Here is a 21,721-nt window from a genome sequence, read left to right as displayed (position 1 = left end):
ACAGAGTTCAGGATCCAGGGCAATGTTAACATAAATCTTGCAGATGCCTCCTCTGCTCGTGCTTGTAGGGAGGCAGTTAGATGGGCCAAAGCTACCATGGAGCTGTGGATGGCAACCCAAGTAAAAGACAACAAGAAATTGTTTTTTAGATATATAGGGAGTAAAAGGAAGGCCCAGGGAGGAATAGGACCCCTGCTAAATGGGCAGAAACAATTGGTGACGGACAGGGGGGACAAGGCTGAACTCCTCAACGAGTTCTTTGCCTCAGTGTTCCTAAGCGAGGGGCACGACAAGTCTCTCACTGGGGTTGTAGAGAGGCAGCAGCAAGGCGCCAGACTTCCATGCGTAGACCCTGAGATGGTGCAGAGTCACTTGGAAGAACTGGATGCCTTTAAGTCGGCAGGCCCGGATGAGCTCCATCCGAGGGTGCTGAAGGCACTGGCCGACATCATTGCAGAGCCACTGGCGGGAATATTTGAAAGCTCGTGGCACACGGGCCAAGTCCCAGAGGACTGGAAAAGGGCCAATGTGGTCCCCATTTTCAAGAAGGGGAGGAAGGAGGACCCGGGCAACTATAGGCCAGTCAGTCTCACCTCCATCCTTGGCAAAGTCTTTGAAAAAATTATCAAGGCTCACATTTGTGAGAGCCCGGCAGGACAAACTATGCTGAGGGGAAACCAGCATGGGTTCGTGGCAGGCAGATCGTGCCTGACCAATCTAGTCTCTTTTTATGACTGGGTTACGAAACGCCTGGACACAGGAGTAGGGGTGGATGTCATATACTTAGACTTCAGGAAGGCCTTCGATACAGTATCCCACCCCATACTGGTGAACAAGTTAAGAGGCTGTGATGTGGATGACTACACAGTCCGGTGGGTGGTGAATTGGCTAGAGGGTCGCACCCAGAGAGTCGTGGTGGATGGGTCGGTATCGACCTGGAAGGGTGTGGGCAGTGGGGTCCCGCAGGGTTCGGTCCTTGGACTGATACTCTAATGTCTTCATCAGTGACTTGGACGAGGGAGTGAAATGTACTCTGTCCAAGTTTGCAGATGACACAAAGCTATGGGGAGAAGTGGACACGCCGGAGGGCAGGGAACAGCTGCAAGCAGACCTGGACAGGTTGGACAAGTGGGCAGAAAACAACAGGATGCAGTTCAACAAGGAGAAATGCAAAGTGCTGCACCTAGGAAGGAAAAATGTCCAGCACACCTACAGCCTAGGGAATGACCTGCTGGGTGGCACGGAAGTGGAAAGGGATCTTGGAGTCCTAGTGGACTCCAAGTTGAACATGAGCCGGCAGTGTGACGAAGCCATCAAAAAAGCCAATGGCACTTTATCGTGCATCAGCAGATGCATGACAAATAGGTCCAAGGAGGTGATGCTTCCCCTCTATCGGGCGCTGGTCAGACTGCAGTTGGAGTACTGCGTGCAGTTCTGGGCGCCGCACTTCAAGAAGGATGAGGATAACCTGGAGAGGGTCCAGAGAAGGGCCACTCATATGGTTAAGCACCTGCAGACCAAACCCTACGAGGAGAGACTAGAGAAACTGGACCTTTTCAGCCTCCGCAAGAGAAGGTTGAGAGGCGACCTTGTGGCTGCCTATAAGTTCATCACAGGGGCACAGAAGGGAATTGGTGAGTATTTATTCACCAAGGCGCCCCCGGGGGTTACAAGAAATAATGGCCACAAGCTAACAGAGAGCAGATTTAGACTGGACATTAGGAAGAACTTCTTCACAGTTCGAGTGGCCAAGGTCTGGAACGGGCTCCCAAGGGAGGTGGTGCTCTCCCCTACCCTGGGGGGTCTTCAAGAGGTTAGATGAGTATCTAGCTGCGGTCATCTAGACCCAGCACTCTTTCCTGCGTATGCAGGGGGTTGGACTCAATGATCTATTGAGGTCCCTTCCGACCCTAACATCTATGAATCTATGCCTGGGAAAAAAATCCAGCCTGTAATTTAGTTCAGTGCAACTCTGCGTTCATGTAAGGCTGTTGAGTGCTTAGGAAAAAACTAAGGCTTGAGATTGGAGGGGAGGTAATGTGCCAGAAAGAACTAAAATAAAGCCTGATTATGAAGACAAAGCTGCCAGAGGACACTAGCACACACTTACAGCATGTCAGGCAGCCTGGCCTGTTATGTGACCACTCTGAGTGCTGTGTTAAGTGTTAAGAGTGCAAATAAAATCACCAGTTCACAAAAATGCCCCCTTATCCCCTAGGATTTTTTTTTTACTTTTATGTATCCCAGGAAAAATTAGCCCAAACTAATTCCAAATTCAAGAGGTCAGAATCATAAGTGGCCCTACTACCGGCAACCATCCTCCACCCACACCTGGGGCTTCAGAGGTTTCCAAATCCTTTAGCAGGCATCCTCCGTGCAGGCTTGAGCCCGGAGGCCTGGGGTTCAGATGCCCCCAGTTCTGCTTGCCCTCGCAGCGAGCAAGGGAGGAGACTGGGCTTAAAGCCGCTGCACCTGGGTGGGTACCGATCCGCGCCAGAAGAGCAGCTCTCACGGGGAGCGCTTTAGGAAAACTGCCTTCACAGACACGTGGTCCTTCCACAAGCACGGTGCTTGACCTGAGCCGACAAGAGGATTTCCTTCCCTTGCAGCTGCATCCTCAGACACAGGCGTCGTCCTGCAGGAGCCAGGCTCCTTGGCCGGTGCACCCCTGGGCCCGGGTCAGCGCTCACAGCAGCAGGGGACACGCGCAGGCGCTGCAGGGCTGGAGCGTCCTGCTGCTCGGGGGCACGCTCGCACGCGCCAGTCGCTTCCGCCGCGGCCACAGGTGAACCGGGGGGTGCTGCGGGCCCGCTGAGCGCAAACGGGCGGGGCGGAGCACCCGGTTTGGGCCACCTGCAGCGCGGGAGGAGAAGCCGAGCGGAGGCCGCCCCGCCCCCGTCAGCGCTGACATCTCTTGCTGACGTCACTATAGGCGTCTTGGCGTCACCCCCCTGTTGCGGGGAGGGGAGGGGAGGGGCGGGGCCGCGGCTGCGCCCAATCGGCTGCTCCCGGCGGCGCGTTGCCAGGCTGACGGCTGCCTAGCCGAGGCTGGCTGGGCCGGGGTGGGTGGGGCTGCTAGGCAGGGACCTATCCGGAGGCGGCAGTGCTCGAGCTACCCAATGAAGAGGTGGGGGCGGGGCCGCGGCCGGCGGGGATGGCGGCCGGGATGGCGAGCTCGGCAGAGCGCGCGGTGCTGGTGAGTGCGGGCAGGCCCCCTCCTTCCGGGGCCGCACAACCCCCGACTCGGAGCGGAGTCCGACCCCAGCTCCCGGGCCTGAGTCCCGGCACTGCGCGGCCTGCTTCACCCCCCACGCTTGTCCCCGGCGCCCGCGGGCGGTGGGGCGGGGGCGCTGGAGCTGGCGGCGGAGCAGCCCCCGCCCCGGGACAGGCTCTGGTGCGCGGCTGCGCTCGCTGTGGGACGGGCTGGGGCTGGGCGGCCCGTGTTGTGCCTTGACACTCGCGGTGAACGACGCGGCTCCGGGAACCCCCCAATCCTCCGGATCCCTCGGAGGGTCAAGGTCCCCTGCCGCCCCCCTGCCTGTCCCCGGCTGTCGCTGGTTTTGGGCGGGTCCGGGTGGAAGGCGGGGCCAAGGTGCTTTGTCCCTAGGTTCTTGGTGGGCGCTGCCTGGCTCCCGAGGAGGGAGTTCCCAGGGGGTTGTGGGACAACAGTAAAATCTGCTTGGAGGACCCTGAGATTTGTCCGTGGTGGTGCCCTGCGTCCTTCAACTCGCTGCTTGGTTAAAGCCCTTAACAAATGCAGCAAAACAGGGTGGTTGGTTGTCTGGTCAAGCGCAGGGCGCTGGACCCAGGGATCTTCCACTCCCCTTCCAGCCCCTTCCTAGCAATGAATCTATGCATGGGTGATTCGTGGGGGGGCATGTGCCCCCCCCTGAGATTGGTCACCATCACTGTCTTCTGTGGGTGATCACTGCTCACTGCTGCCTACAAATGGTGCACACTCCCTTCTCCCCCCCCCCCCCCCCCCCCCAGGCTCTGGAGGCACCAGTTTTTCTTGAATAAGACAAAAAGGAGCATAATGCTGTTAACCTCCCAGAAGCAGCCAGCAGAATAGATGGAGAAACTTTGGAAGAAGACAGGCTTTTTGGCTTTGTAGGGAGCAAGATGTGCTGTGAGGATGCTGCTGCGCTACTTGTCAGGAAACAGACATCCAAAAACTACAAATAGTTTTCCATAAACTTGAAAAGATTTAGCACAATAGCATAATCAGCCCTAACACATGCACAAGCAGACACATGATTTCAAGCACTGACATCTCATCTTGTCCTCACTTTATGGAACAGAGTCACAGACATTCACCCTAGTAACTGCATAGAAGGTGCATCCGTTCCAGAACAAATACCCGCGGAAGGTCCATCGAGTCTGTCAGAAATTCTAGCGAGCATTGGATGTGGTAAAAAGGACAGTGAGGGAAGCTGGGATCTAGGTTGCGCTTTACAAATGCCACCAATGCAGCTTCCACAATAACTGGTGAAACGCTGTGGAGAACCATTCCATCCAGGAAGCGCACACACCAACTGCTGAAACCTCCTTAGCCTGACGAAGGGTTTTTGAACCCGAAAGCTTGCTTAATAACTATTCTCCAACTATTTGGGTTGGTCTAATAAAAGATCAGATTCACCCAAGGAACCTTGTCTACCCATTAATGGAACGTTTGAGAGCCTGAACAGCGCAGGATGAATGGCAGAAATTTGTGGATGCCCTGGGCACCTGAAGCAGGAAGATCAGGAAAAGGAATCTGCATGTTGTGTATGGCAGGCTCATTTGACAGGCATGTCTGGCATAAGCCACTATTTAAAATTATTGGCATTCCTTTCAAGCAAGAGGGCTTTGCATAAAATCCACATCCTCCCCAACGTTTCTAATGCACATGAGTACAAATCTAGTAGTGTGGCTACTGGGTTGGGATTTGGGATGTCACGGTTCAATTCCAGGCTCAGCCACATGACTGAGGCAACTCAACTCACATGTTGCTTATATGATAAAACCCAATTTGCTGCATGTTATAGTTCTAGCCTGGAAAGCAGGGCTAGTTCTTTCCTACTCACCACAGGAGCAAAAATACTCCTCTCAGCTCCTTGCATCCACCTCTCCCACCCTTTTAGTAATCTTATGACCAGAGTCTGTGTTTGTGGTTAATGCTGCCTTTGCAGCTTCATGATCAGTCACCAGTTATTATTACAGGCTTGCCCAGAGCGGAGGCCTGACTGAGGTCAACTGTGGAGCTGTGCCATCAGGCCTGAACTTGTTAGTTACTGGATTTGTGCAAACAGCCCAAGCCACATCTGGCTTTGATTCAGGTTCATTTACTAATTAAGCTGCTGCTGTTTGGTAAACAACAAGCATAAGAACCATAGCAAACCAACCCCCGGCTTATTTCCAGCGGACCAGGATTCCAGTTTTAGGCGACTCTGATTGTTCATGTAAGGCAGTGAATCAAAACTGTTCATAGATTTCATAAACATTAGGGCTGGAAGGGACCTTGTAAGATCATTGGGTCCAGCCCCCTGCTAAAGGGCAGGAAGTCAGCTGGGGTCAGATGACCCCAGCAAGATAATCATCCAAAAGCTTCTTGAATGTGCCCAGAGCAGGTGCTTGCACCACTTCTGGTGGGGGGTCTATTCCAGATTCTGAAGACTCGGATGGTAAAGAAGTTTTCCCTTATGTCCAATCTAAAACGGTCTTCCAGCAGTTTGTGACAGTTAGACCTTGTCTTCCCTTGGGGTGCCCTGGTGAACAGATGTTCTCCCAGATCCTGATGTACATCCCTGATATACTTATAGACTGTTGCCAAGTCCCCTCTCAGCCTACACTTTTCCAAGCTAAAGAGTCCCATGTCTCTCAGCCTCTCCTCATAAGGCCTGCTCTCTTGACCTCTGATCATGTGCATGGCTCTCTTCTGGACTCTCTCATGCTTTTCCACATTCTTCCTAGGGTGTAGAGCCCAGAATTGGATGCAGTACTGTAGCTGTAGCCTCACCAAGGCGAAATAAAGTGGGAGGATGACATCCTGGGTCTTGCTTTGAGATGCATTGGTAGATGCAAGCCAGGGTTGGTTGTATTTGCTTTGCTGGCTGTGGCATCTCATTGGTGACTCACATTAATCTTGTGGTCAATCGTGAAAGTCTCTTTCAGTCGTGGTGCTAGTGAGTGTAGCGCTACCAGACCTACAGGTATGATGTGGGTTGTTTCTCCTGAGGTGGAGCGCCTTGCATTTCTCTGTGCTGAAAGTCATCAGGTTTTGATACACCTACTGCGAGCCTGTCCAACTTGGCCTGAATTCCCAGCCTGTCCTCTAGTGTGACTGTGCTTCCCAGTAATTTGGAGTCATCTGCAAACTTAGCCAGCCTGCTTCTGACACCCGAGTCCAGGTCACGTATGAATATGTTAAAGAGTACTGGTCTGAGAACTGAATTCTGGGGGACTGCACTGTTCACCATGCACCACACTGACTCGGTTCTATCGACTATCACTCTCAGGGTCTAACCACAGAGCCAGTTCCCCAACCATTGGACTGTAAGGTTGTCGAGGCCACAGTTCCTCAATTTTGTCATGAGGACATCATGGGGAAACTAAATCAAAGGCTTTTTTGAAATCCAAGTAAATTACATCAACCTCTCCTCCGCTGCCCAGGTTTGTAACATTCAGCAGAGCTGAGGCTGGATATGCAGGAAAAGGGCAAGGTAGAGGGGGGAAGATACTTACTTTCTCTTCCTCCTGTGTCAGTGGGTTACGTGCTCACCTGCTCGCAATAATTCACATGTGATTATACAGAGTGTTGCGCTAGTGAAAGAAGGCAAGACAAAGCAGCCTATGAAACCTTAGGAGGCTCACGCAGGTAATTCCTGTCTTGTCTGTCCATGGCTGTAGGAAGAAGAGTTTAAATGGCTTTTGCAAGAAGAAGTTCATGCTGTCCTGAAGCAGCTGCAGGATATTCTGAAGGTAACAAGCAGTTTCAGGCACACGCACAACTAATCTGCTCAGTCGCTGTCCTTTCTGTGTGAGCAGAGGATGCTGGGCTGGGAGGCTAGCAGTGCCCAAAGCTGTTTCTGTTCTGGCCTGGAGATGAGGACAGTTCAATCCTAGCGCTACTTGTTGAGACAGGACCATCAAGAGGTACCTGCTGTCCCTTTTCAAGCCTTGACAGCCGCTAAGAATCTGCTGCAGGCCTGGTTCCCAGGGACATGAGGGTCTCAAGCAAAGGTGGATTTCATATATCTGTCTTCATTGTGTAAGCAGCAGCTTTGGCTAAAATGTCAGGGCTACTCTTCCTCCAATAAAGTATGGTAAGTGCCAGCTTTGTTGAGGATCTTTGAGTCCTTACGTGAGAGAGTGGGTCAGTAGGTTTTAAAAAGACCTGCCCACAGTACTGCATGGTACTCACTGCACAGTGCAGTAAGACACCAGGATAGGATTGTGCTTTCCGTAATGGAAGGTATATCATGTTCAAAGACTGATTGTTCACTTGTGCAGCATAGTTAGTCCACCAGTTTCAGTAATAGTTGAGGAAGGGTCCTTTGTGTAACATGTACCTGGAAGTGCACAAAGGATATACTGGAAAAAGCTCAAGAACGTTATTAGTACCACGTGCTTCACCCCTCCCTGCTCCTCCCCCACTCCAGTGCGTGTCCACATTTCCAACACCTTTGTTCTCAAGCCATAGAGAAAATGGAAGAAACTGGGGTTTTTAACTCTCCTAGTAACAACTCTTCTTTGCTGTTCTGCAGGAGGCTTCTCACAGGTTTGCCCTGTCTGTGGGTGGCTCAGAAGCAGCAGTCAAACAGGAGAACTTCATGCTGGGCACCTCGAGGTAAGTGTGTGAGAGCTAGTATCCTGCCACAAGGACTTTCCTCTTGTCTCTAGTCAATCTTTCTGTGCTGGGGTGTGGGAGGAAGGAGGGATATGCTTGGCCTCCCTTACTACAAGTGAGCAGTGAGGTTGGAGAGAGTCCTAGGAACCTGGATCCTGCAGCCTGTGCTCCTTTCTACATGCATGTCTTAGAATTCCTGTGTGGGGAGGAAAACGGTTGAGGATTGAGGCAACTCGCTCATTGTACACAGGACCTGCTGCTGTTATACCAACTTAACACCTGGGGATACCAGAAGACATCCAGTACTGAACGCATCAGGTGCTTGGCCTACAGAGTTGGAGGCTGGCATACCTTGGTACACAGTCTTGTGCTGTGACAGTCTGGGGATGAGCTGCATCTCTGCCTGGTGCCGGAATGTGGTTCAGGTCTCTGGCCTGGTGTGTTGCCATTTCTTCTGTGCTGCTGACTAACTTAATTTCACAGTTTATTTGAATAACTTGCATAATGCAGCCTCTTCCCTTCCCCATTTCCATCTGCTTTGTTAATGCAGAAATCTGATTAGGAGTCTCTTAGAAGAGCAGTAATTCAGGGCAAATATAAGATGCCCCTACCCAGGTACAAGTCCCACCTTGCCTGTTATTCCCACAGCTAAATGGCAGCTTTGGGTAACCCTGAAGCTGAATATCTGCTTCTGAGTAGGAGCTCCTAGATATTTAGCCTTGCTTTCATCACTGAAGTCTTTGTTGCTACAGATTCCCAGCCCTTTCAAAAGGCACTCTCGCACTGGGGCAAGCCCAACTGTATACATCAGCTTTATATTCAAATAGGCGGCTCTCCAGCAGCCACCCCATCACTGTTTAATCACCTTTTAAGGACTGTACATTTGGCTTTCTCCTCACTCTTGCCTTCTTTTTATCCCCAAATGTTGATTTGGGTTGCCTGCTAAAACAAAGACCCCTTCTGGTTTGCCTCTGCTTATATGCATCAGTAACATCCACATAGCTTGGAAGGGCTCTTTCTGTAATCCCAGATACTCATGGCACATTATTTACAAATGTTACACTGTGTAGATCAGGTCATAGTAACTTCTGTATGGGTTACGTTGCAGGCTTTACTTGTTCTGGGGCTTTCCCATTTCCTGTCTGAGTCTAAAACACCAGGTGGGTTTCCTAACCATTGCCTGACTTGTTACAGTATGTGTTAAGAAGAGTTCTCACCATGCTTGTACTACCAGCAGGGCAGTTCATGTCTTGCGCTGACAGCTGGCTGTTTGTAGTTGGGAGACCTGAATCTAGTTCTTGGCTGTGTTGCTGACTTGCACTGTGGTATTGGGCAAGCCCTTTAACCTCTGCTGAAAAATAGGAATTTTAGCAGCTTGAGAGATGCAGTTATTGCCAAACTACATCTGCAGTAGTTTCCATGTCTAAGCCTCTGCTGAAGCTCTGTTTCTGTGGTGTCACAGCAGAAAGAAAACCCCACTTCCAGTAGTGTTCTCAAACCATGGAGCAAGGGATATTGGTACCCAAGGAGGCAAACCTGAGCACACCCTCTCTTTTCCTCCAGATGTTCTTTTCTATCAACAGATGTAAAGGGCTGTCTCTGGTTGAACTGCAGGAGGTTTGTCTTGGTGCAGAGACGGATTTCTGTAGGATGCCCAAAGGCTAGTAACATTGTTGAATCTACATTCAAGGAGACTGGATCAAAGAGCTGAGTCATCCAGTCCCAGATACTTCAGTCTCCCTTCATTGTTTCTTGTAGATCTGAAACAGTTGGTGTGTCCTTTGCAAGAGATTATCAGAGACCCAGTACTAACCTCCTAACTCTGGCACAGAACAAGGAACAAGCAAGTCTGTGTCAAGTTATAACCTGACCTGTCTCTTTCATCCATGCTAATGAGAGCCAGGACTCTGTTTAAACAGTAGACACAGCTTTGACTTGAAACGGGGAGGAAACTGGTATAGAACAGGCCCCTAATGTTACAGGTAGATCAGAAGGGTCCCTTAGGTACCCTGCCTAGCTGCACAGAGGCTTGGAAATGGTGACTTAATAGGTGATGAGATGAGCATGGGAGAGCTCTGTGCCAAGCTGGGTGTGGGGAAGACTTCAATGCAGCTGAGCGCAGGGTTTGGGCATGAGAAGGGGCAAAGTCAGCCACCTGTTCTGGCTGGGGATGGGATGGCATTGGCTGCTTCTGTGACCTCTTCTGTCTGGGACTGTTTTGTCATTTCAGCACTGACCAGGTGAAAGGAGTGTTGACACTGCAGGGAGATGCCCTGTGTCAAGCGGTGAGTGCTTATTCATGTGGTAGCCCCAGGATGGGGCGAGGAGATGTAATTACCTTCCCTTTTTGCCCCTGCTGTGCCTTATCCCTCCAGATGTTGAGCTCTTGAGCTACCTGGTACAGTGGTGTTTGGTTACTGCCTGGTTTACAGCATCTAAATATTCCAGCCAGTGGAAACTTTCCAAAGCCAAAACTTGTTTTATCATGGTTTCAGTGCCAGTTGGTTGTTGTTAGGAACTGACTGAAGATGCTGCCAAGGCCACTCATCCCAGTAAAGGCAGTCCTGGAGCAGCTGCCACACCCTGTGGATGAATAGTGCTATGGGTTGAATTCTGCATATAGGAAACTAGTGTAGAGGAAGAGTCTGTCCTACCTGGTGTTGCCATTCTAGGGCTGGACTTCTCTCACTCTCTGCCATCTGCTGTCCTCTGTGTGCCCTTTCATTTGTGCTTACTTAATCTTGTGGGGCAAAATTCTCACCTGGGCCAGTTAACTTTTTCTGAAGGACAAGTGACATATCATTGGATTAGGCAGTCAGGGACTTATCAGAGTCTTAGTGAACTCTGCTTAACTGGTCACTCTGCCTCCTGACTTCTACTATAGCTATTGTCAGATTTCTTTGGGCACCTCCTAAAATGAACTGTCAGTCTCTTACTTGCATTCAGCAAGTGAGCTGTCATTTACTTTGCATTTACCTCCAGCTACTGAGGTTGTATCTCTGGGGCTGGCTTAGCTGACATTGCCCAGTATAGACCGTTGAGGGAGGGGAGAGTATTGTGATGGTCTCTGAGGTGGTGGGGGGAGGGGTTGCCCTGTCGGGTTATGTAGGGACGTGAGCTGCAGGGTCTCCTGTTGTGTATTTTGTGGCTGGCTTTCATCTGTGTCTGTCTCTTCTGTAAGGACATTAATATGAAAATGCCCAGAAATAACCAGCTCCTGCACTTCGCCTTCCGGGAGGACAAGCAGTGGAAGCTGCAGCAGGTACTGTCTTTGTAAGGTGTGTCCCCTTGGCATCCTGCACCTGCCACTCTCCTTCAGAGAGGAAAGGACTGGACAGTTTCTCACTGGTGTTTTCCCAGACCCTAGTACAGAGCCCACACCCCAGTGCACAATATGATGTCAGCTAATTGGGATTATGGCTCTATAAGAGAAGAGGGGGAGAGGCTACCGGTTCCTGAGACATCTTCTTCTAAGAGTCCTGTGAAAGGAGAGGGTTGGCACAGTCATGCCATGCAGTAACTGATATTGTGAGTGTCTGCCAAAACTTAGCTGGCTGAACAGAGAACATCTCACCAGCTTCAAGGTGGCTCAGGGGTCCACTTCCATTCCCCTTGTCTTTTCATTGAGGCCATAGAGCAGTACCTCATGCTCTTTAGAGGGTCACTGGATAAAACCAGGGAATACGATGGAATCCAAATGGTAATTGCTTTGTGATCTCTTCTGGTTGGCACTTCCATTGCCGTAATAGATTCAACTGCAGGAAACCTGTCCCCTAGTCTAGCAGAAGTAAAGTTAACTACCCCCTTGCCTGAAGTCTCAAGATGGACTGGGACTGCCTTTCCATGCAGGCTCCTATGCTACACCTTGGCTGTCTCCATGTTAGCAGGGACTGTGGGCTTTGAGGGAGGTTTTGAGCTGCTTCAGCAGTCTGAGAGTCCTAGCTAATCAGGCTTCTGCAGAGCATTAACATGGTAAATCAAACCCTGTGCTGTGAACCACCAGAACTTGTCTTAGAGGTTGGCAACCAAACAAGGGAGCTTTTGTGATAGGTCTCAGCAGTGCTGCCTGTTAGCAGGGACTCTCATGTTGCCCTGCTGACTTGTCTTCCATCCTTCCAACCAGCTCCTCCCTTTTGGTGTGGAAAGACTTTGCATCTTAGCATTAATCAGACCTGGAATGTGGGAATCTAGAGGCCTAGGACTAACTATGTTTAATGAGATTATGTGGAGACCCTTGTCCTGCTTCTTTTTTGAGCTCAAACAAGACTTGCAGGGCAAAGCAGCTGGAGGCTCTTCCATCAAAGAGCAAAAATTCCAGCTTGGAAGAAGTCCTGCAAGCCTGGATAGAAAGAAAACGGAAGTAGGAGATGTGAGGGGAAGAAGGTGGAAGTATTTTCGTAAGGGAAGAGAGGCAGGGGTGAAGCCAGCCTGTGTTTTGGCAAGGATGGTCCTTGCTGGGCCTAGTGGATTAACCAGCTCCCACATAGCTGTCTGGATCAGTTGTGGAGATGAGGAGCTGGAGGGGAGCATACTGTCATGCCACATCACCAGGGCTAGCAGGCCCTCTAAGCTGCCAGTTGCATGCTATGTCATAGTGGGTTTGCACTGGGTATTTGCTCACCCCTCAGGAGTGGGGGACTTTTACAAGCTGATGGGAGGGAAACAACTGCCTATCGCACACAGGGTTTTCATGTAAACCTGTTTCTGGTTTGTGCCAGTGAGGTTTGATTCAGCCCTTTAGAGGCTGGACTGAGATTAAGGGAGTAGGGAGAAGTAAGAGGAAGAAAGAGCTAAGCCGTAGACTCCCATGAGTGAAGCCTGGGGCTACATGTGTATCTGTTTCCTATTCTGTTTGTAACTGGCACCTTGTGTTCTTCTTATACTGCTGTTGGCATGTGCCTCCCCCCGCTGCCCCCCACCCCCAGTTGCCCTACTTTAACCTCTTTACAGTGAGTGCCTGTGGCTGCAGCCTGTCTTGGTGCAAAGGGGCTGTAGCCTGACATGCCGCATGTCTGTCCTGCCAAAAGCTGTGCAGGAAGCAAGCACAAAGGTGTACTCCCCGGAGCCCAAGTGCTACAGCAGCAGTTCCTCTCAACTGCTGGTAATTCTCAGCCCCAGTGAACTCACTTCAGAGGCTTTTAAATATTCCCAGAGGTCTGGGAGCAGAAAGCATTGATTTCTTTCTCTTACAGGCAATCAGATGTTGGATGGCGTTAGCTGTGGTAATGGTTCCTGAGAGTACAGGCGCCGCATCTAGCAATTGGGGCCGGATCTGACTATTGTACACAACTCAGCAGTGGGAATTCCTTGTGGAATAGCAACGTATTGCTTTTTTTTTCCCCCTGGCACTACGTGCTTGCAAGATCTGACTCCCCTACATCGCTGCTCTGCCAGTTGTAAAAGAGCAGGCCCCAGACTCCAGACCCTCAATATCTATAATCTCTGGTCCAAGAGACCAGTAGCTCTGCAGTCTGTATGCTGGTAGTAAGTGGCAGATACTTAGAGGAAAATGGCTTTTAACATGCAGTGTTCACATGATGTCCCATGAACCAATGGATCAGGTTGTGGAAAAGGGGGCAGTTGCTTTCCAACAATACTCTAGAGAGAGCTGTTGTAACACTGTTGCATCCTGTTCCTTCGCAGATTCAGGATGCAAGAAATCACGTGAACCAAGCAATTTACCTGCTCACAAACCGAGATGTCGACTACCAGTTCAAAACAGGCTCAGAAGTCCTCAAGGTGAACAGAATGCAATCTCGGGGAGACGCGGGGCAGGGGGAATGCTTTGTTCCTATCCTAAGCTGAAGCTTCAAGTATGTGGCTCCCCGACCTGAGGTGTGTGTCCTGATGTTGTGCATCCATGGGATCTTGTATATGGCATGCATCTGGATGAGGCAGCCAGCACCAGTGTGACACGAGTGTGGGATGCTGGTTCCTACCCTGACAGGCTTTTGGGCCACAGCTTGTTCCACTAACAGTGGCAACGCATAGGGGGTGCATGTGTACTCCCTGAGAGTGCTGGTGCACCCCCTGGCTGGCTGCACTTGCCACTTAAGCGGTGGGCAGGGGGGGCAGGTGGGAGTGCTGGTGCTCCCCTGCAAGTGCCAGCCGATTTTTGCTACAGCTGCTCCTAGAAGTACTGCTCCTCCCACCCCCCTGGGGCAGCGAGATTGACCATGGGGGAACCTCCCCACCTCCAGTCAGCAGGATCAGCCGTGGGGGAAATGCCCACCCCACCCACCTCCTGGTTGGTGTGAATGGTCGCAGGGGTGGCATGTGCACCCCCAGACTAAGGTGGCACAAATCGCCTGTGTCCACTAGTTTATGCTGGGAAATAAACAGAGCCCTCTCCCTGCCAGTGTCACTCATGGGAACAGGTGGAATGAGGTTCTTTACAGACCAGAGCTGCCACCTGTTTAGAGGCCTGAAGCTCTAGCAGGCAAGTCGAGAGATGCTTTGCAGTAGATCCAGCACCGTTGGGTACAGAAGAGCTGCTTCCTGGTACAGAACCCAGCTCTCTGCTTGAATCCCTCTATACCCACAAGGACTTAGACTCATGGTTATAGCCTGTTACAGTCACAAGTGTAAGAAAGTAAAGTCTGGCTCTCACCTAGGCAAGGCCTGTTACTCAGGAGATGATCACCAAATAAGACTTTGCTCTGGTGTAGGGAGAAGATGAGTCATCATTACTCAGAGAGCCTTAGCTGGTGATCATCATCTAGACACTGCCTCCAGCTCCCCAGGAGATGCTCCCCATCTCTCTCTGGCTGAGATGTCCCTGCCAGGAGGAGGAGCCATCAGTGCAGTAGTCATGGGCAAGAGCTGGGCCGACTGAAGTCTGGTCACTTTATTCATGTGGGAGCAGTTGTGGCCATCCACATAACTGCTTCCCCAACTGCAGTGTTGTGCTTGCTGGATCAGGGCCCCTTAGAGCAGTTCAGCTGTGTGTTCTTCTTGTATAGCCTCCAGAAGAGCTTGTGGTGTCTGTCTAGATGCTTTGGCATTGGCCCTTAACTTGTGTGTTCTCTGCCTGTTGTGCCTCCTGGAGCTGGAGCTGGCTCAAGGCACAGTTGGGGGCTGAGGGAGCAGAGTGAATTGGCACATCTGAGAACAACCCCAGAGGCTGTTGGAGGATCTTCACCAGCAAAACTGTGGTCATATGATAGAAATCTCCTTCTTACAAAGCCCCTGAATCCCCAGTCCTCTTTCTTCGCAGTGTTTCTGTGCAGGTTCCCTCCCTATCTAACCTGTTGCTCTGCTTCAGCTCTTTTCTGCTCCTAACTCCATTGCCCAGCAGGGTACAGATGCAAAGAGTTTGCTGCAGGGGGTGGGGAGGGCAGGGATTGGGCTTCAAGCACCATGTGCTCTTTAGCAGGTTTTGCAGGGCAAAATGATGCTCACTGTAAGTGCTGGCATGGGGGAATGGCTGCATATCAGGGAGGGAGTCTGAATGTTGTTGAGTGGGGGTGCTGTGCTGTTGGTGGAAGGCAAACAGGGAGATGCATTTGGATTTGGCAGAACATACCTCTAGTCACCTGCACTGGCCAGGTAGCATGTGAAATCTCTGCTGAAGAGGCCTTGGCTTGCTGATGGCCTGAGAGATTTACTTGCTTCTGTCCTGAATCTGTTTGATCCCCTGATGTAGTTTGCCACTGCCCAGAAGGGCTGTTGAGGTTTCCAGCCCATTGCCTAAAGCTGCATCAGGGCCTCCAGACAGACTGTGCATGTGTTTCTTCCCAGCTGATGGATGCGGTAATGTTACAGCTAACAAGAGCTCGGAATCGGCTCACCACTCCAGCCACCCTGACCCTACCGGAAATCGCTTCCAGCGGCCTTACGGTAGGTAACCTTGTGCTGCTCCTCCTGTGCATCCAGTAAAGAGGAACACCCAGCCCCTCCATGCCGGGGCTTTGGCTTGCTGTATTTGGTTGTACCCTTGTGATTCAGGGAAAAGATCTTCCTTTTTAACAGAGCATGGAAGAAGCTGTCAGTCTGCATTTCCTCACTGTTGGGAGTTGCAGACCTGGGCTTACAGAGCCTAGTGCTGAAGGGGAGGTTGTGATTTTTTTTCTAATTGGGCCTTTCTGGAGTAAACCCCATGGTGTCTTGAAGTCTAGACCTGGTTTCCTCTGTATCATTACACACTCACTAGCATTGGAGCAAAGAACATCTAACCAGGTGCGGCAAGATAAGTGGCTACATTTCTGCACCCCTTCTCCAGGCTTATTGTTGTGCTGCTTTTGCCCTTAGTCAGAGCTGTTAACATCTCTCTCCCTGTACCTGGTGACTCCAGAATCACTTTGAAGGGGGTTATCTCAGTTCTCTTATTTCCCTGTAGAATGTAATAGGATTGTCATGGCTTTGGATATGGGCACCTTTTGCTGATATGGGAACTGCTTCTGTTTTCTCCGCAGAAAATGTTCACTCCTGCTCTGCCCTCAGACATTCTTGTCAATTTCTACATTAACCTGAACAAGCTGTGTCTGACCGTCTACCAGCTCCACGCGCTGCAGCCCAACTCCACCAAGGCACGTTCTGGTAGCTCCTGTGTCTCCTTTCTGTACTTTCCCCACAGCCCCACGACAAAGAGATCTCAGCTGCAGGGAGGTTTCCAGATCATAAAATAAGACAGAGGAAGGTGGTGAGCATTAGGTTCAGATCAGGAGGAGCCAGGGTGCACTATCCCTTTGATAGCTCAAACTTGGCTTTCAGCATGATGTGTCAGCAAAGCTGGAGCTGTGTGAATAGGGCCCAGAGGTAGCCAGTGCTGTTTTAACTTTTCTAGTAGTGTTAAAGAAAGACAGTGGAGTTAGTCTGCTTCTCTTTAACCTCCCCCTGCTCCCCAAGGAATTACAAATAGCAGCTTAGATTATTCAAGCTGCAGGTGTTTATAAGATTGGATCTTCTTCTCCTGCTGATTCTTGTCTGCTGCTTGCCTTCTCAGCCTGGATAGTTTCATATACATGAGTCAGTCTCACATTGCTGATTGAGATCTGCTGGATGGGAATGTTCAGGATCTCAGTATTGCAATACTTTGACATGCAGACCTTGCATGAGAAGGGCTTTGTCTTGGCACTCACTCTCAGGTTCCAACTTCATGTAGTTGCCTTCTGCAAAGCCCAGGCTATGGGCCCAGCAGGTGTGTGTACTTCAAAGGGGCAGCAGGGACTCTTCAATGCTGCCTTGCAGTTACTGGGATTTGCCCATCTTCTGGGATGTCAGGCTGTTTCTCATTGTAATTAGCAGCAAGCATGTATGGAGAGTCTCAGGTGCATTTGCCCTGTGCATCCTAACCAGTCACTTGCTATGTTATGTTAATTTTCACATGATCTAACATCCCCTTTGCATCTCTGTCCAGCATTTCAGACCTGCGGGAGGGTCCATTCTGCACAACCCTGGGGCCATGTTGTAAGTACCTCCTGCATCAGGGCTGTGTAACATGGGGCGGAAGACCTGTATAACTGTGGACCCTTGGTGTTGATGCACAGCAAAATCCAAGCTCTGATATTAGTCTGGCTTATGAGCAGTTTTGAAGATGGCCCATGGAGAGTCTCTGCTCTTGGGGTGGTGGGGGAGGCTATAGTAAGCCAATGTGACTATACCTGCCACTGGTGCATGTAAGTGCTGGCAGCTGCTGAGCGAGAGAGCTCTTCTATGACTCACTCCCTGGCACAGAGTGGTGGCTGTTGAGAATAGAGTTCTAGCTCAGAGGAGGTGGGCAGAGACAGCAGATCAGTCAGCAAAGGAGAACACTAACTTACCGTCAGCATTACCCACACTGTGGTTCTGTAGGAAGTGTTGCTCTCCTTGCATATGCCCTGTTCATGCTTGAACCAGCTGGAGCTGGCCTGAGTCACTTTGCTATTAGCTGCAGGGTCTAACAGTTTTGCTTTCATTGGGAATTATGGTGGCTTCTTTCAGAAGAGGAGAGGGGAGGCGTTGGGAGTACTCCAGGCTGCTGCCCAGCATCTGGGAGTCGTAGCATTGCCCCTAGAATTCCCCTATCACTTCAGCCAGGAGTGGGTACAGCAAGCAGACATGTCAACCTGACTTTGTCAAAAGGCTCAGTTCAGCTCTGTCTGAGCACAAGTCAGTGGAGCTAAGTGTCCTCAGGATGAAGCTGGAGAAGGGAAGCCTAGATCTGCTTCCTAACACTCTCAGCCTCTTGCAAACTTGAGCATGAAAAGTTGCCCCTAACTGATGGTGTAGTGTGAGACAGCAAAACCAAGACCCTCACCGCTCCCCCCCCCCCCCCCCCCCCAACTGGCTGCACAGCTCTGGGCCCTGTCCCCTTTTCCCCTCAGTGCTGGGCAGATAAATGAGTTTGCGCTGGAGTCTGTCTATCCTGCCCCATACACTGGAGCCTGCCCTGTGAGAAACACTGTGTCCCCTTTGCAGTGAGTTTGGCAGCCAAAGATATGAAGTCAGCCATGTCCATAAAGTGGAGTGTGTGGTACCTTGGCTAAATGATGCCCTCGTCTTCTTCACTGTCTCACTGCAGCTCTGCCAGCAGCTGAAGGACAAGGTAGGAACTGTGTGGGGGAGGAAAGGGAAGAGGTTCTTTGAAAGAGCTTCAGGTCTGTCTCTGAGTCATAACCTAATGACTCTCCCTGAGAAAGAGTGGCTTAACCATAGATGTGTGCCCAGAGGTTAGTACAAAGTGTACTGTTTGGTTTGCTTTGGTTGCACATCTACGAGAGTGTTTAAGGAAGCCACTGGAAGTGGCTGCTCTAGACCCAGTGGGTAGTGAATGCTCTGCAGGAAAATTCAGAATAATTGAGGGAGCTTTAGGAGCATGAGCAGGCAAGGGGCAAGTTCTGTAGGTGGAGAGCTGAGTCTCTAGGACTGATGGCCAGACAAAAAGGAGAGTGCAAAATGCTTTGAAATCTCATAGTTCAGGAATCATAAAGGCTCTGCCCTGCCCACAGTACCTGGGCTGTTCCTTGTTCTGTTGTTGGCGTGGCTGTGACTGAGGAAGTTGCTTTGTACTCCTTTGTCTCACGTCCCCTATCTGTCAAATGGGTTTTCTCCCTTGTAATGGGCTGTGGTATCTGAGGATGAGAAATGCAGTGTAACAGCTTGCTGATGGGGTATCTTCAGAGATTATAAGATGCCTGGGAGCCAGGACTCTAAAACACTGTGCACAATACTCGCACTATGTTCATGTGTGTGGCTCGGAAAAAAAACAAAACAAAAGCCATAACATAGTTTCATAGTTAGTAGGGTCGGAAGGGACCTGACCAGATCATCAAGTCCAACCCCCTGCCATGGCAGGAAAAAGTACTGGGGGTCAAATGATCCCAGCAACGTGTTCATCTAGCCTCCTCCTTAAAGACCCCCAGGGAGCACCACTTTGCTTGGAAGTTGGTTCCAGATCCTAGCCGCCCTGACTGTGAAGTAGCACCTCCTGATGTCTAGTCTGAATCTACCATCTGCCAGCTTGTGACCGTTATTTCTAGTCACTCCTGGTAGTGCTTGGGGGAACAGGGACTCCCCCAATGCCTGCTGGTCCCCTCTGACTAGTTTGTAACAGGCCACTAGATCCCCCTCAGCCTTCTCTTGTGGAAGCTGAACAGGTTCAGGTCCCTTATCCTCTCCTCGTAGGGCCTGCCCTGCTGCCCCCGATCATGCGGGTGGCCCTCCTCTGGACCCTCTCAATGCTGTCCACATCCCTCCTGAAGTGCAGCGCCCAGAACTGGATGCAGTACTCCAACTGCGGCCTGACCAGTGCCACATAGAGGGGGAGGATCACCTCCTTGGACCTGCTTGAGTTGCATCTGTGGATGCATGACAAGGTGCGGTTGGCCTTCCTGACCGCGTCCCCACAGTCGGCCCATGTTCATTTTGGCATCAGTAATGATTCCAAGATCCTTTTCTGCCTCTGCACTGACGAGAAGAGAGTTCCCCAGCCTGTAGGTATGTTGCTGGGTCTTCCTCCCCAGGTGCAGTACCTGGCACTTGTCAGTGTTGAAACCCATCCTGTTCTCATCCGCCCACCCCTGTAACCTGTCTAGGTCCAATTGCAGCCTATTCCTCCCTTCTAGCATGCCCACTTCTCCCCGCATCTTAGTGTCATCTTACAGGCTGGGACATTGCAGCCACTTCTGAAGCTGGAAGCAAGAACTGCTTGTTGTTTTTCCAGGGCTGGCTAGAAATACCAGTGCTAAAAGAAGTGCTTGGTCCTGAGAATTCAGCCAGCTCTTTTGCCCCAGTCTGCCAGTATGCTTGGGGAGGTACAAAGGGTGCATTCCACCAGTGGAAATCTGAACTCGGCTTCACAGAGGGTTTGGTGTCCTGCTCCTTCCAGCTGGATGCAGCCATTGTTCTGAGGCTAAAAGGGAACAAGGGGCTCTGAGGGATTGGGAGGCTTCTGGGGAATAGAGTGCTTAGAGGCCGAAAACTTTACTGACACCAAGGGAGGCTGAGATCTGAATGAATCGTGGACTCCTCCGTCTTCTGATTACTCTTCCAACTTCTCGCTTGCCCTTAGAGCTGCCTTCACAGGTGGTCTGGTCTGTAAGGCCCTCAGGCTGAGGAAGCTGTTGGTTTGGTGGTAGCAGGAGCTTTAATGTGAGACTGAGCAGTTAGCCTAGAGCTAGGAGCTAGACTGTTCTCAGTGGTGACAGATGACAGAACAAGGCTCAATGGTCTCAAGTTGCAGCAAGGGAAGTTTAGGTTGGATATTGGGAAAAACTGTCTCATTAGGAGGGTGGTGAAACACTGGAATGGGTTACTGAGAGAGGTGCTGGAATCTCCATCCTTGGAGGTTTTTAAGGCCTGGCTCAACAAAGCCTTGGCTGGAATGATCTAGTTGGGGATGGTCCTGTTTGAGCAGGCGGCTGGACTAGATGACTTCCTGAGGTCCCTTCCAACCCTTATTTTCTATGATTCTAATCACTCTATTTCTTGTTTTCCAGATCTCTGTGTTTTCTGGTTACTGGAACTACAGGCCGTACTAGTTTCTCCTGGCAAGTTTTCCCTAAACAGCCCAACCACTACACCTCTGTTCCTCTTAGGAAGAACCCCATGAGTAAGTAAGCCTGAGAGAGCATCATGGCCATGAGCCTCCACCCTGCCACAAAATGGGATCAGTGCTCTCCAGAGACACCAGCTTTAGGAGCCAGCTCAACCTTCAAACGCAGGGCTTCTCACGTTGTGGTGTTGAGCCAGGCCCTGAGCGGGAGTGTGATGTCCACCAACAGCTTCTTGCATCTGCGTTCACACATGGGACATTATTTATTTGTACTGTGCAAGCCCTTGAGTACTTGTCTGGTCCAGGTATAAGGGGCTGAGTGGGGAGGGGGTTGGGGACAGGCAGGTGGGAGGGGGTGGAAGGACAGTGGAACATAAAACTAGTCTGTTTGCACATACTGTAGAGATCACTGGACCATGAGCAGGGCTGAGGAGGGACAGAAATGGAGTAACCAACACTAATTGGGGCATGCTGGGTTCCTGGTCAGTGCAGCATGTCATAGGTCAAGGTGTCATCTCCTTGGCTGTGACATTGCTTCTGAACACCCCAAGCCTCATTCCCTGCAGTCAAGGAACCTCCCCAGCATCTCTTCAGATGTTTCCTGAAGCATCTCCCTGGCACCAATGTGAGTACTTATGCATTTCAGTCCCTTCCTGTCAGCCCCACACAGGCCAGCTGTTTCTTTGTGTTAGACCTCAGATCTGTCCCTGGCATGTGATATGGACCCTCCCTCTGCCCTCAGTGCTGGGGCTGCTGCTGTGCACTCTGCATCCTGCCACTGAGTGACCCAGGACATTAATTTGTGGCTCACATTCCATGTGGTAGGATAATTGTTAGCTGCCTCATATATATTGATGCTATGGTATGTGAATTGTTCCTTTGCACAGTTGATATTTGTGAAATAAAGACCCTCAAACCAA

General features: G+C 50.9%; 1 protein-coding gene across 1 annotated transcript; it reads left to right on the top strand.

Moving 5' to 3' along the window:
• The first annotated feature begins 3,135 nt into the window (after positions 1-3,135).
• On the top strand, positions 3,136-21,721 carry ROGDI (rogdi atypical leucine zipper). The gene is made up of 11 exons (XM_006262873.4): positions 3,136-3,196; positions 6,889-6,960; positions 7,746-7,828; positions 10,059-10,113; positions 11,010-11,090; positions 13,472-13,567; positions 15,569-15,667; positions 16,243-16,356; positions 17,187-17,236; positions 18,227-18,353; positions 20,746-21,721. Exons 1-11 carry the CDS (start codon positions 3,155-3,157, stop codon positions 20,785-20,787), a joined length of 861 nt encoding a protein of 286 aa, XP_006262935.1. The 5' UTR covers positions 3,136-3,154; the 3' UTR covers positions 20,788-21,721.

This window comes from Alligator mississippiensis, chromosome 13 (assembly GCF_030867095.1).
Source record: "Alligator mississippiensis isolate rAllMis1 chromosome 13, rAllMis1, whole genome shotgun sequence".
NCBI lineage: Eukaryota > Metazoa > Chordata > Crocodylia > Alligatoridae > Alligator > Alligator mississippiensis.
Note: the sequence above shows the minus strand (reverse complement) of the source record. Positions and strands in the feature narration are given on the sequence as shown.